Raw genomic sequence first — 17,258 nt, forward strand, 5'->3', positions numbered from 1 at the left:
GCTAAAGTGGCGCGAAATTCACGGAATTGGTCTTGAGCGGGAGTCCACAAGAAACGGAAATTTCAACGGCCATGGTGGAGCAGTCATGTTGCACTGGTCAATCAACGGAAAAATGAACGAAAAAGATAAGCCAAAAAAAAAAAAAAAAGTAAGAAATTTGTCAAAGCTGAGAAATTCTCTGGTACTCTGTTTGGACCAACGAAAAGCAGTTACGTGATGAATTGATGATGACATAAACCTTTTGATACTTCGGTTTCCATTGTCATCAGCTTTATTTTGGATGTTTTGGTATTGCACGCACCCACCTCAGTTTTTCTATTTTCTCGTTTATCGTTTGATTCTGTAGGTTTTTGCAGCATAAGCTGTCAATTTTGACCGACTCAAAAAGAGGAAAAAAAATTGCTAAATGGGTTAGCTAATTTCCAATAACTTTCATAGCTTTGTTCTCTTACAAAATGGCGGGTTCCTTGTAGGAGACCCGCCTGTGATGAGTGACCAGTACCTGTAGGGATTGACGATTTCTTCTGTCAGGTAACTATTTTCTTATGTTGCATGTTCTACCCTTTCTTTATCTCATGAATTTTGCTTGACATTGACGTGGATGATATGATGAATACGTTCAAAAAACTTTGAAATGAATGCGTCAAGGGAATAAGTTTTGGCTTAATCACTTGCTATTGAAATGGAATCACTCCATGACTCGAAAATTTTTCTTGATAACTCACTCAGGGATGCTTCTTGTGTTTGATGCATGATGAGATCAGGAATTGCTAAACCATGCACCTGTCTATTGTTGATTTTCTCCTTGGCATGATTGCGTAATATTGTGGTCTAAACTAGGATGCCTATCTTCCATTTTCTTTTTCTTTTTTTTTTGGGTGCTAGGCCTTGAAGCATTCTGTTCTTCTTGAACATTGGTTGCATCTTCAAGGCTTGACTGCATATTTTGGTGTTTCCTGGGGCTCTATAAGTTGTGCGCCACGGCTTAAATGGAACAGTTCCGCCAGATTGGGGAGGTTGTGGGAGGTTTGAAAGCTCTAATGGTTTTGAAACATGATATTCCAATCAACCAGAGACAATGCTGTTTGCTTTTCGATATGTTTGTGTTGGCTTTTGAAACTATTTCGGATGAAATCAGGCAAAACTTAAGGCTAGATGAGAGGAATGTCAAGTGGAAAGCTCTCGAGTTTCCTCTGAAAGAGCTTCATAGGGTATTCAAGGAAGGTGAACAGTACATAAGATTGTGCCTGGATGTCAGGGATTGGTGGGGGAAGGCAATCAGTCTCCATCTCAACAGGGACTGTGTTGAGTTTCACATTCACAACTTGCTTAGCTGCTTTCCCGTTGTCGTTGAGGCTGTTGAAGCTGTTGCAGAATTCTCGGGTGCAGACCTGGAAGATATGCAAAAAAGGAGAGTTGCACTAATGAGAAAATATGAAGCAGATTGCAGTGATCCAAAATTCTTCCAGTGGATGCATGGTAAGCAGTATTTGGTGCCTCGAGAGATATGCAGCCGCCTACAATCTGCTGGGAAAGAAGATAGATGGTTTCTCCTCGAAGCAATAAGAGAAAAGAAAAGTGCAGTTCCATCTACGTTGGCAAAGCATGAGCACAGGCTTGGAGACCTGTTGCTGAAAAAATTAAGTGGATCGGAGCCACCAAAACTGAAGCTCCTGCCAACTTCAGTTCTAGTGGGAGCACATGACTTCTACGTGAAGCGGAGGTTAGGATTAGGTGAGGGACACATGAAAGAAATCCAGTGGCTGGGGGAAAGTTTTGCTTTGAGGACCTTCTTTGGAGAGATAGAACCATTACACGAAGAGATTTCTCTAGTTCTTTCACTCTCCCATCCCAACATTTTGCAGCACCTCTGCGCTTTCTATGACGAGGAGAGGAAAGAGGGCTTTTTAGTGATGGAGCTTATGCACAAGAATCTTAAAAATTACATAAAAGAGAATTGTGGGCAAAGAAAGCGAATTCCTTTCTCTGTTCCAGTTGCGGTTGATATCATGCTTCAGATTGCTAGAGGACTGGAGTATTTGCACTCAAGAAAGATTTATCATGGGGAACTGAACCCATCTAACATCCTTCTAAGAGCTAGACATTCATCCACTGAGAGTTACTTTCAAGCAAAACTCACTGGATTTGGATTGGCCTCTATCAAGAGTTTTGCTCGATCTCAACATTCGAGTGTTGACCCTGTTATATGGTATGCCCCAGAAGTTCTCGCTGAACAAGAGCAGCCAGGAAAAAAGGGCAACGCCAAGTATTCTGAAAAAGCTGATGTCTACAGTTTTGGGATGCTCTTTTTTGAACTTTTGACAGGGAAAGTTCCATTTGAAGACAGCCACCTCCAAGGGGACAAGATGGTTCGAAATATTAGAGCAGGAGAGAGGCCACTTTTCCCATATCCAGCGCCCAAATACCTGGCAAACTTAACCAGAAAATGTTGGCATCCAAATCCATTTATCCGTCCGAGCTTTTCTTCCATATGTAGGATTCTACGCTACATTAAAAAGGACCTCATAATTAATCCTGAACATGGTCAACCTGAATCACCACCTCCACTTGTGGACTACTGCGACATAGAAGCAGCGTACTCAAAGAAATTCCCGGGGGAGGAGAGCCCTGATTTGAGCCCGGTAACCGATATTCCCTTCCAGTTGAATGCTTATAGACTTGTTCAGAAAGAAAAGAGTTGCGGAAGCTCTAAAGACAAGAACTGCGATTTGGGAAGCGAAGAACTACCTCAAAGGCCAGCATCAATATATGGTGATGAGCATGTGGCCGCAATAGATGATCTATTTTTGGTACCAAGTGATCGAAGGTCAGTTTGTTCAGAAATAATTGAAAGCAAGAACATTCGGGCGGCATATGATGAAAGGTCGGTTATCTCTGAGATTCCACACAAACTATTCTTCTCTGATCAGAGATCAATTGGTTCTGAGAGTCCGGGGAGGAAATCTCTATTAGCAGCTCCAACTGAGCAAAGGCCAAATGTTGCTGATACTCCACAAAGGAAAGTCTCAGTGGCAGTAGCAGTCGATCAAATCTCCTCTCTTTCTCGAACTCCAGAAAGAAAAGTTCCTCCAACAGCAACAATCAATCACAAGACAAAGCATTCTGAGAACCTGGGGAAGGATATGGGGTCAATAGCAGATCAGACGACCGCTGATTCTAAGTCTCAAGATGGAAATTCCAAGTCAAAAACTGCAGCTAAGCTGCATGAACAAAGTAATGGACGTTCCAATGTACCAGAAAAAGAAATCAAATCGAAAACAGCTGCTGACCCTGTTCCAGTTACTTTTGGAGCTTTATCAAGGAAAGTTTCGTCAAGGAAAATAGCTCATCAAAGAAAACTTTCTGAGATTCCAGAAAAGTCTGTCTCAGCTTCCTTATTAAATCCGAAGTCAAATTCTTCCAGTAAGAAAAGTGAACCAACCAGACCTGCCGCCAAGCCCTCTCCTCCCAAGAAATCGGACAAGAAGCATTCCATGAACAAGAAAATGAAAGATGTAAACTCGGAAAAAAATCCAGGTAAATTTTTATTCTTCCAGAATAGGTAACTGTAAACCTGTTATTGAGTTTCGCCGTCAAATGTCCACGTACATTAACATAACAACTGCAGACACGAAAAACCTTTCACCCATTCTGTTATGATGTTATGTAGGAAATTCAAAAGATAACTTACCAAGGTCTTCGTCTGCAAGAATATCACAAACGATTGCATCATCATCAGCAGCAGCAGCAGCATCACCAACAAGAGGAACAAGGTTTTCATCAACATTTGCGTTGAAAGGGTATATGTCACCACAAGCATCACCACTGCATCCATGTGCTCGTTGCTGCCGGACAAGCAGAGAGGCCATCTTGTCTTCACCAGCAATGAGCCCATGCAGAGCTAGACTAACGCATGTATCGGAGACGGAGATTGCATAATCATCAGTTAAACTTTGCTTGAACAGCTCATTTTCAACTGGAGATTTTTATGCAAAAAGCCAGCTCGAATAGTAGTACATGCTTAAAACAAGCAATTTTGCATTCTCAAAAGCCTCCTCAATGTCTTTAGTTTTTTCTTTTCATTTTTTGACACAAAACCAAGAAACCTATTTCCAATGGAGATCAACTGGCATAGAGTTTAGACTATAGCCGACTAATTAGCGGAACTTTAAGGGCCCCTGCTTTCAGGGTTTATGTTACCACTGAGTTGAGACCTCATTGACAATGTATTAGCTATTCCATTGGTTTTACTGTAATTCAATTTCGAAATTCTGAGGCATCAAATGCTGAGTCTACTATAACCATCCAGCTTACCTCCCGTGGGTAGGTTCTACAAGTCCCTGTTATCGCCAACGCCACAGATAATTTTATTCAGCCAGATAAAGTTCTGGGATAACGCAGTTTTCCTGCCAAAAGTTTGGCTTCTGTGTCCCTAATGTTTTGATCAACTCTTAAAATTTTTAATTTTATGCAATTCAAGACAGCTAACGAGACATTGTAGGCATAACTAACAATTAAAATCAAATGACCTCAGTCGAAATCTTTTGCTTTGCATTTTTTTTTCCTTGAGATTCGGAGTTTCAACCAATAGAATCCCTTAAATGTCAAATAATCATACTTATGGTTTCAAAAAAGAAATACAATCTGAGTTTAATTAAATATATAACCTTTGTGTTCTTAAATCCCTATAGAAATTTTTTAAAAGCACTTCATATGGTATGATACTGTCCTTTAGTAGTCTAAAGAGCAAATCTTTGTTAAATTAGTGACAACTGAATAAATATACACAGATAATTTATAAATAATAATTAGCTGAAAAGGGGGAGAATACTAATCTTAGTACATTGCTCTGTTGTAACTACTAGTACACAAATTTTTGCAATACTTGTGTGTGTAGGTTTCAAATGATTATAGCTAGAAATTGAGATTAAAATAACTAGTGAAGGTAACTATCAATACGAAATGCTTTAGCTTTTTTTTTTTAAAAAAAAAAATTTCCTTTTGTTTCTCTCAGTCTTTCCTTCATATTCAAACCTAATAGTCCAATAATGATGTATTTAAGTATGTATCTTAATGTCTGAAAAATTGATAATTTTATTGAATAATTTAAATAATTCTGCAAAATACCTATTTCATTTGAAACTTAATAATTGATAATTCATTGAAGGGCAAAAAGAAAAAAGAAAGAACAAACTATTAGATTATTAACTTAACTCACATATATTACTCATGTTTTTATAAAGATATTGAGTTTAGTAATAAATATGAGTGAGATAGCACTTGTGATCAATTGATTTTCCATAATGCTAGGTAAGAAATGCATTTATTATACCAAATCCAAAACCAGCAATATATGCAAAAGAGAAAAAAGATATGAGAAACTAATGGCATATTACTGAAATAAAGAAAAAAAAAAAAGGAAGGAATAAAAAGATGTTTAATTAGAATTCTTAATAAACTTCCAAAACAATTTAGGTGTAATTAGTAATATATTTTGACCCAAAATCATTATTTGAATTTTTGGCGACCATAATTGTTCAAATTCCAAAACTGTGGGACAAAAAATATAAAATCAAAGCTATTGACTTATGGCAAATTGCTTTTGACGGTTAGGATTATCAAATTTCTAGCAATTGTCCAAAATTTGGTTCAAATAAAAAACTATGGGGACTAAATTTGTTTTGATGGCATTAAGGACCAGTTTGGCGCAAGGTCTAAACTTTGGGAACCATAACTTCATTTCTCAACCACCCTGCGTAAAAAGCTCCAAACAGTACCAGTTCCAACTAACGATCACCCAAGTGCACTAATCAGCCAGTGTATCCAATAGACCCATTCATCTAATATGAAACAGGTTTCTGTATGTACATGAAAAAATTAATTTGATATACACAGTGCCAACACTCGAGTATCAGCAGTGCTAAAAGGAAAAGCTTTTAGAGAGAATATATTTCTTCAAACCTAGAAGATCAATGGAAACTAACATATTGCCTTGCTAACGTAAACATCTTGGCAATTATTCTATAGTATCACAGATAAGTCTGTTGAGCAATCTCTGGAGGACTGCAATAACCGTCATCTTCTAGCTGTGGCAAAAATTGATTCATTCCCTTGGTTGGCACTTTCACACTTTCAGGCAAACACATTTGTCACAGCTGCAGTTGTTACTTTTTCCTGACATTCCCCAGTAAAAAGCCATCTTGCTTCTTGTCATGCGGCTGAAATGCAAACCAAAATTCTTGGTTTCCTCTGGCATGGAGATGATCTTCAATCGAGTAGCCTCTAGTTGCCTAGTCAAACTTCCATCCTTGGCTGTTCTATGCACTGGTTTAGATTAAGACCGGATTTTCAAGGCCAAAAGTTTGAACCAGAGATCACAGTGAAACAAAACTCCCCCCTCCAAGACCAAAACCCCGAAATGTGTTCTTTGACTGCCTTCACGATGCAGACCTCCAGCATTAAAAGAAAGGAAATCACCAATAAAGGATTGTCAAGAAAGAGAATAAAGCTGGGACACCTTAACAACTGCAATATTCACCTTTTTTATATGCATGACCTTTCTTCTATACCAATTCTAACAACTTTATACAGCCGCTGGAGTTTGCTGCAATGACCATGTTTGATTTTCGTCTCCAACAGACACTTGAAACGAACTGTTCATTATCATCATCAGTCTCTTTGCCAGAAATGGGATCAATGGAGCCAAATTTGAGGGAAGTGATTGGCATAGGCAGAGATCGGTAATAAGCAAAGACCTGTCAACAAAGAAGATAAGCACCATAAAGCACATGATATTTAATGCATTTAGATTAGACTTCCAATGCAAACATCAGACATCTTACCAACTACAAATAGGAGGAAAAGGATCAAATGGAAAAAAAAAAAAAAACTCAACAATTCACTCAGTCTTTGTTCAGTTCTCAGTCATGACCATGTCCAGGTGAAAATAATTGAGTAAATTATTTTAATGAGAAGGCACGTCCAATTAGAATTATGAACTCTTATGCGCAAAAAGTAACCGTTCAACTTACATGCACGGGAAAATTGGATTACATGTCATGCAATTAATACGTACACAAGGTCCAGAAAAAAAAAATCATATAAGGCAAACCAAGGAACCAACAGTTCAGAAGGCTCTTTAGCTTTCCACACCTCTTTAATTTCTCTTCCTTTCCTGAATTTAATAGGTAAAGACGTCGAGATATTTAAATTCTCGCTTTTACCAGATCTACAGTAATCACCATCCTGTGTGTGCACTTCGACATCAGTGCCTCACCAATATCCAGCACCACACAATCTGCTGGAAAAGTAATAAGAGTACTTTTGTTCATTTAAAGAACTTCAACACTTTAGAAACACATTGAGAACATCTTCTTGACAGATACAGAAAACAGGTAGAAGCAAAATCTGAAAACCTAGAATACGTTTCTAAAACAAAACTTTGTTAATATACAAACAAGATAGATATTGGCCTTAATGTTCTGTATGGCATACAGGAAACTCAAAAAGAGTACAATGCATGGTGCATTGGTTCACATTTTTCTCAAACAAATTCCAATTTGATTCACGCTCTCAATGAGAATCTAAAACTACTACTAATTTATAGATAGGGTTCAGGTATTACAAGTCTTAAATAAATACATGCGAAAGATAATTTTAACACAAAGCCTAAACTCAAAGCACACTAGCACATAATCCTTTATTAGATTTTGCACATTTAGTTTACGTATCTTCAAAATCATAGTCTTCTAGAGTGAATCTGATCTAAGGACTTTTGCTCCAGGGTATCTATCAAAGCACACTGTTTCTAATAATCCTGAACTTGCCATCAAAGTATCATGTCCAACTTGATTGCAAAATTCCAAAAGTCTATGATATTCTTTATTGTTCTCAATAGGCTTTAGCGAAAGCACTTACTTGTCAACGTTCATCCTCAAAATTAAGTATGATCAATTAGACAAACTAGAAAGGGTCATAAGTTCCTTGTAATTCAGTCTACATTACATCAACACCTAAGTTGGTGCAAATCGCAGCTTGTTCTCACCTCATTTGTCTCGGAACCACATGTGATGTATCCATCAGCAACAGATAAACCCACAAAGTTCTGAAGGAGCAAGAGAAGAAAATTATAGTAGGTAAGGACAATAATCATTGTAATTATGTCTGACCAAGTAAAGAAAATCACTATCAGAGTTAAAAGAATTGAGGTTGTGAAGTGGAGTAGCAACCTTCTCATTAGTATGTCCTCGTAGGGTTAATACACAAGCATCCCTTGACAAACCGTTAGAATTGGTTTTATTCAAATCCCAAATCTTCAATGTATTGTCCGTGGATGCAGAAACTAGTGTTTCATTGTCCAGAAATTTGGCATAGCTAACAGCTTTCTCATGACCAGCCAATATACACCAAGGTGTCGAAATATTTCGAAGATCATAACAATATGTCTTGTAATCAGCAGTGCTAAAAGCCAGCAAGTATGTTGACTGAGCTGAAAACTGAACAGAGCAGACATTGGCATTATTCCTGATTGTGCACAAACTGTTTCTCTGCATCAAAAGGAAGAAAAACAAAGTCAATACATCCAACTGAAACACAGCTGGAACCAAATGTGAAATTGGACTATTGTTGGTAGTTACAAAAGGCATAAGACTACCTTTTCATAGAAACACCTCTGAGCATATTCATGGTAAAAGGAAAAACTTGATATAGCCATGCTTCTCTATATCCTCCACTTAACAACAAGGACAGCTAAGCATATCTTTTCATTCTTATGTTTCATTATTTAACAGTCACAAGCTGTTTAGTCTTCCAACATCCACACTAATGTCACCACATGAGGTTGCAGTTCATGGTTAAAGTATGCATTTTCTCATATCCGATGCAGCTTTTATTGAGCTCCTTAAATAAACAAATTACTCTCCTAAGATGGCAATTCAAAATTGAGATTGTAAACTCAATTATATGATATTATTTTTTGAAGCACGTTTCTTATATTCATCAGGCAATGAATGTCTAGTTTCTATGTTTAATTAACTTACATCATCTGTAAGTTGGAGCTCTCTCTCCCCTGCCCCCCCCCTCTTTCTTTTTTTCATTTTTTACTTGGCAGGAAGAACTTGAGTACCCCCCCCCCCCCCAAAAAAAAAAAAAAAAGAAAGAAGATAGTTGTATTTTGTTACTCAAGGTATTAGAAAACATCTAGTACAAGATTTGGAAGAAAGCATGCCTCATTAATGCTCCAAAGTTTCACCAAATGATCATCACTTCCGCTGGCAAATTTTGTCGGATCCAGCCGAGAAAAGTCAACAGACCAAGCCCTTTCGTCATGCTCAACAAATTCAGAAAATCCCTGACCAGTTGCTGCATCCCATAACTGGAACCATCCAGGTATATCATGTCATTAGCAGTTTGCTGAAAATCAGTAAATATCAACAGCAACAATTACAGGTCACTATAGCAGGAGATAAAGACTTTAAGAAAGGAAAATGAGCATCAAAATTTTAAAATTTATCAATTATCAAAAACAATCCAAGCCAAAGTTTTCATGACAAAGCCAAACAGTCAAACCTAGAGAAAGACCTGTAAATCATGCTCACATAAAACAAAAAGTGAAAAACAATAGCCTAGGCTGAAAGCATACTAGTTGTAGAATTTTGCCGGATCCATGACTCTATTAGCCCTCTAAGTAAACAATCAGAAAACATGAGAAATGCAGGAACATCAAGGGAAAAAAAAACCGTTAAAACAATGAGTACACAGAAGACCCCAATTCCTTATTTCAAGACATATATAATATCTTGAAAATCCCTTCAAAGAGCAAAGCAAGAGAGACACATGGAGAAGGGAAAAAGACCCACATGGCTGATGTGTGCTTCACCAACGAATATGTCTATCCAGCATATTTGCCAAAATAAGCTCTCCACCCTCGGTCAAGGAAGCTAAATTTGCATTATATTAATTTGGCTAGATTTGAGGCAGTGGTAAGCTTGGTTTTAAGGGTGGGGAAAAAAAGCCCTGCATATAAATGTACCGTGAAGAAGCTCATGTAGTGTTAATAAGAAAATCAAGTTGCCTGTCTGGTTCTCATGATGATGATGGAGAATTGAAATAGCGATTTTGAAAACTACAGCCTAACATTACTTGGTACACACCAATTGTAGAAAGGGAAAAAAAGCGTGACCAAATAGCCTACACTAAACAAAAAAAAAAAAAGAAAAAGAAAAAGCATCATGATTTCATTATGAGCTTCAGAATGAAATGTAGAGTTCTCTCTCAAAGGGGAAAGATCAGATGACAGAGATTTGAAATTTAACGATTCTAAAGAAAAAACGTCATCCATATATCTATATTTTTTAAGAACTAAAACTAGAGGTTATGTCATGGCAGTTAAAATTTTAATTCTGCACGAAGTTCTATATCCGAAAAATTAGCCAAAATAAAAACTTCAAACCCCTGCAGAATCAATGGCAATTTTGTGCAGTTACCGAGTGGAATGACTTTGATGTATTGTTTTGTTACCATTCCACCACCCCAAAAAAAAAGGGTTACTGTTATCTAGCAGAAATATATGACAGAAATAAATTTACTCTGTACCACTTGAAGAACAAACCGTGTAATACACACCTTGACTGCCCCATCATAGTCAGTAGAGGCAAGATAGTTCTTTATATAGCTATTCCAGCAAATGCAGCTGAGCTTCGATTTGTTTGACATCTCAACTACTGGATAATGAATGTCAACGGAATCGTCAAAAAGTGCATGGAAATCAAATATCTTAATTTTCTTTGAGACTCCACCAGCAGCCAGATAGTCCTCATCCCGGTCAAAACTCAAGGAGCATATTACATTTGCTGAATTAGCCATATCTCCATTCCTCAAAACCCCTCGCACTTTAAAATTACTATAGCAAGCATACTTGCACAAATCGGTAAAGAATCCCCCAAGGCAATCAGTGGTTTTACATATCCCTCTGTCCTTCCCTAACGACCAGTTCTCTCGAATTCTTAACAATCCTTTGTCACCACGTGTAGTCATATCCTTTCGAGGAAGCTGAATATTAGATCTCATTGAAAAATAAGCACTTTCAAGCTGCCTGATATTCTTTGTCATCTTCTCATCACATAAAAGAGGCAACCTAGGACGAAAATCTGAACTTACATGCCCCCTCCTGAGCAATCTGTTTCTCTTTGCAGCAAGGGACTCCTCAGCTAAGGAGGTACAAGCTGGTAATTCTCTAGTTTGCCTTTTCTCAACCTCTTGAACATCTGCTTCTATGAACCTAATTTCCTCTACTAAGTTTGAAGCATCTCTTTGTTTTTTCTCTTTAAGTGACAAGAGAAAATGCAACAGCAATTCAGATTCAGCATCCTCTTCCTCAATAGATGATACCAATTCATCTCCAGCTAATTCCTGAATGCTGCATATAACTTCAAATTGCAGAATTTCCCTGCCAACCGAAGCAGCAAATGAGTGTAGTGTAATGCATTTAGCTTCACTGACTCATACTACTGCATACATATGATGCAAGCAGATTTGCTTGTAAGGAAAATTTACCAGGTAATGATACAAATTGATGACCCACAGACATGAAGAAATAAGTTAAGCCAAGCAGGAAGGGCTTGACTTGATTACAGTAATCTGAAAGTCTGTCCAGTAACCACCAGTTAGGTTATTAGTATTTATATATAGAAGAGGCCCTAGACGGAATGAAAAAGAACATATGCTGAAAAGTAGAGAGGCTTAGGATCGATGCATGTTTGATAAGCTGGACGCCTTTAGGCTTCAATAAGGAAACTTGCTTGAGTACCATATTTCAGTTTTCCATGTACAAGATAAGGAAAAGGAAAAACCAGGGAATACAGGTGCACTGAAAACACTGAATATACCTGGCAGTTGGACGTGATGATGATTCAGGATGAAGCAGCCAAAGGCAAAATCCAGCTTCCTTGGGATTCTCTGACAGGAACTCTGGAGGAAGAATCCTGTGACGTAGATCCAGCATTGCTGCTTCATGAGATCTTCTAGAGTCAAAAGAACTGAGTAGCTGCAAATCATCCATTTTAGTTTTACAACTCTACCCTTAATGAAGAAGAGCTACAAGTAAAAAGAAGACAACTATTTTTCTGGCCAAGTTGCAAAATGAAGTGGAGCAATACAACTGGCCCTGGGCCTTCACAGAAAAGTAACTATAGTTCCTCCACTCTCATTAGATTCATAAGCTTCATAAGCTGAGAAAAAGGCTTCCTGTAAATGTCCAATTCAGTACTATTAGTCAAGCTAACAACCAACTTTTGTTTCTCACGCTATCATGGTTCAAATTTTCACACAACTATAAACCACGAAGAAGACCTGGGAAGTTCATCTCCATTAACACCTACTTTCAAAAGTTTGTGAGTAACTGCCTAAAACCAATAAGCACACGGGGAAGACCAAATTATAAAACCTCTATCTAGAAATAATTGAGATCGGCAGAACTGCAAGTTTAAACTGGGCAATTTGCAATTTCAAGTTAAATATAAGGAAGCCAAAGCAATTGAAACACAAGGATGGTGATCTTATGGATTATAGCGTAAATGAGGTCAAATTTTAAATTGATCCCACGGACAACAAAAACAATGTGATAGACATCCTGTTTGGACAAGTATAACATCTAAACCACAGGCGGTAGGGATTGTTCTCTCACCTCAAATAGAAGAACTCCCAAAGAGTAAATGTTCGATGAAAATGCCAAGCGCCTCTCATTGTGCTGCTCAGGACTGGAATACCATTTCTCTTCCGACATAAAATTTACTGAAGTTAAGATTGGTGGTGACATATCAGGTGCTTGTGGAACACTGGATCTGCTCTGAGACTTAAAGTCCACCTTGATATTTTGATTTTCACTAGACTGACTCCCAGAATTAGGCCCCAGGAAACTATCCACTCTGCTAATATCAACAGATGCAGTTTTGAAGTCAAAACTGGATGAAGAGTGAGGCAACCTTCCAGAATGTAGCATGTTATCACCAAACTTATGCTTCTTTGCAAAATGATGGTCAAAGGGTAGCAAGTTCTTTTCGAGTGGCCTCTTGCCAATTTGATCATGCTCAGACCGGGGAACATCATGATCCAAGACATTGTCTGAAAGATGAACAGATGATCCCAGATAAATAACTCTGTTTGATGGCAACAACTTGAAGTAAGATGGGCGCAACTCTTTCAAAGCAATTCCTTGAGAGTGCGAAAAATCCACCAGTTTGACAATTTGTCTAAATATGCGCAAGTTCTCCATTTTATTTGCCTTATTCTGACCAGCTCTAAGCCACTCTCTCAAAAGGACTCCATCAGGGTTAGGAAAGGTAGAAATACCAGACCAAACTTCAGGAAAGACATTGCTGATAGGCATAACAACATCTCGAGTCGAACTCAATGGGGTATTTGAACTCAGAATCCCAGTACTGGTAGACCTTGAATAACTCTGGTTCCCTGACTCATCACCAAATCCTCTGTCTAAAGGACCTTTGTATATTATTCCCTTGCCCTTCAATGTATTCTTTATAAAATATTCAGAATACCCAGACTTGGATACAATTTTTGTTCGGGTAACTCCTGAGGAGAATGCATTACTTAACATACTTTTATTGTCATTACCTGGAAAATTATCCAAGAGTTCTTGATAATTTTCACCAGAAGGCTTCTGATTTTGATCCAAAAACCCTGAAAAGAATAAATGCCCAGTATCCTCCCAGACACTTTCTGCTTCCCAATTCCTGTCTCTATTTGCAGCATCTCCATTTGAGCCTGCACTTCCTGATCCAGTCGCCTTCTGATGCAAATGCTTCTTCCAGCTCTGCACTCGATCTCTATTGTCTGAGGTACCCACTATAGCAAGATTTTCACCACTATAATTTGTGAACGTCAATTCTTCAACCATAATTCCAGAATTATTCATACAGTGAGGACTCACACTTGCTTGTTCTGAAGAACCCATTCTATCCAAATTTTTCCCATCCAAAATATCTGTAAACAAATGAGACGAGCCCTCATTCTGATCACTCTCATGTGATTCTAAAAGACTGGAGTTACTGGGCTTTAGGGAGTATTCACGTTGTTTATGTATAACGTGCATACCATCAGCAGCAGCAACTCCTGTTGCATCATCATCAACCGCCTCATCCATCCCGTTCAAAGTGTATATTCACTTATGCATCCAATCTGCATGTAACATGCTCATTTGGTCAAGACAACTATTAAAATCGCAAAAAACTTTCTTCACTTTGACCAGACTATGTCAGACAACTTAGAGCATATTTGAGCAACTTTCAGTCTAGCCAATAATGTCCGAGAACTTGGACAGTGATTTAAGTCCACAGATAAATAATCCACCCAAATCCATGAGGTCACATCCAATATGCTCAATTGTACTAAATGAAAGAGGTGGATACAATATGCTCAATTTGTATAAGGAAAGAGAAATGGAGCTAAGTTGAGTGAAGTTCGTGCTCCTTCAATCATAGAACGAATGTCTTTTTTTATGCTTTTTGGATCAAAGCATTGGTCTTCCATATCAATGTCTTATCTAATCTTTTTGAAAATTTTTTAAAAGGTTACAAACTTTCACATGAGTGCAATTCTTACAACTTTGAAAAGATGATGAAATTCATCAATAATCTAATGACCTATTTCAATTTGCAATGAAGAACATACTCCATATTATTGGATTGAACTGCAAATGACATTTAGCATTATCATAATTCCGGTGAGCCTATTAGGGTTATATTCCTACAGATGGGGCCATGTATATCACTATTTAAAAAAAGATAATAGGTAAACATACAAAAAGAAAACTACCATCATAGATCATTCACCACTTGCACTTTTCTAGTTCATAATACAATTGTTACTTGGTCATTTTCATATCTGCATATTGTCAACCAAACACAGGAATATTGACTCTGATAAACTATATTCTATGACAACATTTTACATCAAACCAAAGTGGCCTGACAGGTCAATAAAATCACAAAGATAACCAATCAAATCAAAATGTCAACCATTTAAGATGCTTCAAGAAAAAGATTCCTCCAACACCTAGACTTTTCCCGTTCACTCCCACTTCTTTTTCTTTTAATCTGTGCCTCTACTCCAATTAATTGACAAATATACAAACAACACAATAACACATTGCCAAAGTCATAATCTGCTCCTTGCACCGAGCAATTCCTTAACTGGCATATGTATAAAAAAACAACAAAAATAGTTTCCTTAAACTGCCAATCAATAATTTGATTCCCCTTACATAAAATTAAACTTGCCAAAAAAACAATAAAGCACAGCCAAACAACATCATCTCAGCATCAAAAGAAAATATTACATTGATAAAAGGAAAACCATACAGCCAAAACCTTTACCAGCTTACTCAGTCTATAATGATTAGCTGAAAACAGATAGTATCATACTTCAGAATTAGGTATAACTCAAAAAATAAAAAATAAAAAACCATCCCTTAGAGCCAAAAGAGGAGCTGTCCCAGTATTTGGACCTGTGAATAAATACTAAAATACTGCAAAATATTCAACACATCCAGCAGAAATACAAAAACTATCTAAAGCTCAGAACTTTTACTTTCCTATAAACAACGATTCAGTAAATTGAAGAACATAAACAACATTTCTTCCTATCCTTTTTTCAGAAAGCAAAAACCACAAAAGATAATAAGGTTCAAGTAAAAAGCTGCAATTTTTAAATTTATTAGCATTCAGATGAAGAATTAGTTGGGGTCTGGGCTGAACCATATTTCCAAATTCAAACCTTCACTCTTCATTCTTCTACATATTCCCCAAAAAACCCAGAAAAACCCAAAACTCGGTAACAGTTATATTGAAGAAAAAAAACGTTACAGCAAATATTGCATTTTTAACTCAAGATTTTCCAAGACAAGAAGGGATTAAAGTTGAAGGGCAGTTAAAGGATTACCTAAATTGGGTTTTAAAGGACGGCATGAAGCAGTAAAATCCTCAGGGTACCGGCCAAAGTTGAAGAACGGAGAGGATTATTGTGAGCCATGGAAAAGAAAATAAATAATAAGAGCCCTAAAGTTTTGAGGGAGTTTAGCTTAAAAATGGTGTGGAGAGGGATAAATTATCATGGGACTTACCTGAAATGGCAACAAATATCTTGGGTACGCTATTGGCCATAGGGGAATAATTTATATCCGCGGTCATTAGAAGTTTAGAACCACTTGTTAAATATTTAAAAATCATGGGATCTCCAATTTCCGATTATTGTATTACTGGTAATACCTTTGGAAAATAGGCATAGTTGCCTAGTTTGCTCATTCTACACGAGAGTAAAATACTTTTTTATCAAAAAAGAAAATTACTTTTTTCTTCTATTCTTCGCCACAATAATTAGTTCTTTTTTGTCTTTTTCTTTCTAAAACCCTATACGTTACAGGTTGCTTTTTAGATAGTTTTTAAGACATAGGATAAAACATCATGATTAAAAAAAAAAAAAGGGAGAAATCTCATTACGAAAGAACTGAAATTATCACAGTACTAATTTTTTATCTTGTGTTTTAACTTTTAAGAGCACATAATATAAGAATTATTATTAAAAAAATAGATTTCATTGTTGAGAGAGTTAACTCAAGTTTGACTCATAATGTTGCGAAATCGTAAATCTAATCTCTTGGAAAAATTATAGAAGAAATATGTGAAGAAAATTTTAAAAAAAAAAAGTTTCTTGGATCTTATAAATATGCGATTTGTTAAATTAACTTTTCTGATTATGATCGTCTTAGCTTTTTTTTTTTTGTTTTTTTGATAATGTCCGTCTTAACTTTTTAGATTATATGAACGAGTCGAATTGAATTCTTGTAAGTATACCAATGTATACAATATAATACACGGCTATTGATCATGAAAAAGGTTAGAATACGAATTTTTTAAGCCAAGTGAAATTTAAGCATAATATCGAGTCAATCCGACTCGATCCAACTACACCTGTAGATAAAGGATGAGAGGTGCGTGGGATATATATGAAGTGGCAAACAGTCCTCCACGTCTGTCAAACAGGTGATGTCCTGCGAAGAATAATTTGAAATGTCAGCAGTCAGATTCAGACGAATGAGGTCCTCGACTCGCGTGGACAAACATGGGACTACAAACTCTTATTTCGATCACCTATTGGTTTATTTCCATGACACGTCATTCCAGCTCAAGTATTCTGCTGACACGTCCTCCATCAACTGGCTTGCCCATCTAAAATTCCAGGCCAAT

At 37.1% G+C, this 17,258-nt stretch overlaps 2 protein-coding genes across 11 annotated transcripts; one reads left to right on the forward strand and one right to left on the reverse strand.

The window, feature by feature from the left end:
- Position 1: 1 nt before the first annotated feature.
- On the forward strand, positions 2–4,243 carry LOC113707462 (uncharacterized). The gene is made up of 3 exons (XM_027229796.2): positions 2–531; positions 886–3,537; positions 3,671–4,243. Exons 2-3 carry the CDS (start codon positions 990–992, stop codon positions 3,937–3,939), a joined length of 2,817 nt encoding a protein of 938 aa, XP_027085597.1. The 5' UTR covers positions 2–531; positions 886–989; the 3' UTR covers positions 3,940–4,243.
- Positions 4,244–5,802: 1,559 nt separating this feature from the next.
- LOC113707463 (protein SPA1-RELATED 2) lies at positions 5,803–16,282 on the reverse strand. 10 transcript variants are annotated; one of them, XM_072063680.1, is made up of 9 exons: positions 15,955–16,276; positions 12,683–14,193; positions 11,886–12,043; positions 10,624–11,446; positions 9,227–9,373; positions 8,229–8,546; positions 8,013–8,104; positions 6,539–6,755; positions 5,803–6,431 (listed from the first exon to the last, which is right to left on the reverse strand). In XM_072063680.1, exons 2-8 carry the CDS (start codon positions 14,156–14,158, stop codon positions 6,584–6,586), a joined length of 3,186 nt encoding a protein of 1,061 aa, XP_071919781.1. In that variant the 5' UTR covers positions 14,159–14,193; positions 15,955–16,276; the 3' UTR covers positions 5,803–6,431; positions 6,539–6,583. The 10 variants fall into 10 exon arrangements, 9 of the variants coding, with proteins under 9 accessions (XP_071919781.1, XP_027085601.2, XP_027085605.2 ...); XM_027229800.2 differs by having other exon boundaries at positions 5,803–6,435; XM_027229804.2 differs by having other exon boundaries at positions 5,803–6,755; positions 12,683–13,998; positions 14,110–14,193; positions 15,955–16,275.
- Between the last annotated feature and the right edge of the window lie 976 nt (positions 16,283–17,258).

The sequence above is a fragment of the Coffea arabica genome, chromosome 8c (assembly GCF_036785885.1).
Source record: "Coffea arabica cultivar ET-39 chromosome 8c, Coffea Arabica ET-39 HiFi, whole genome shotgun sequence".
Taxonomy (NCBI): Eukaryota; Viridiplantae; Streptophyta; class Magnoliopsida; order Gentianales; family Rubiaceae; genus Coffea; species Coffea arabica.

Excerpts from the sequence above, each read along its gene's own strand:
- LOC113707463 (XM_072063680.1), bottom strand. The coding sequence starts at position 14,158 with ATGGATGAGGCGGTTGATGATGATGCAACAGGAGTTGCTGCTGCTGAT. Across the intron at positions 12,044-12,682 it reads TGGGAGTTCTTCTATTTGAG|CTACTCAGTTCTTTTGACTC; the intron begins GTGAGAGAACAA and ends GATGATTTGCAG. Across the intron at positions 11,447-11,885 it reads TCATCACGTCCAACTGCCAG|GGAAATTCTGCAATTTGAAG; the intron begins GTATATTCAGTG and ends TTCGGTTGGCAG.
- LOC113707462 (XM_027229796.2), top strand. The coding sequence starts at position 990 with ATGGAACAGTTCCGCCAGATTGGGGAGGTTGTGGGAGGTTTGAAAGCT. Across the intron at positions 3,538-3,670 it reads AAACTCGGAAAAAAATCCAG|GAAATTCAAAAGATAACTTA; the intron begins GTAAATTTTTAT and ends GATGTTATGTAG.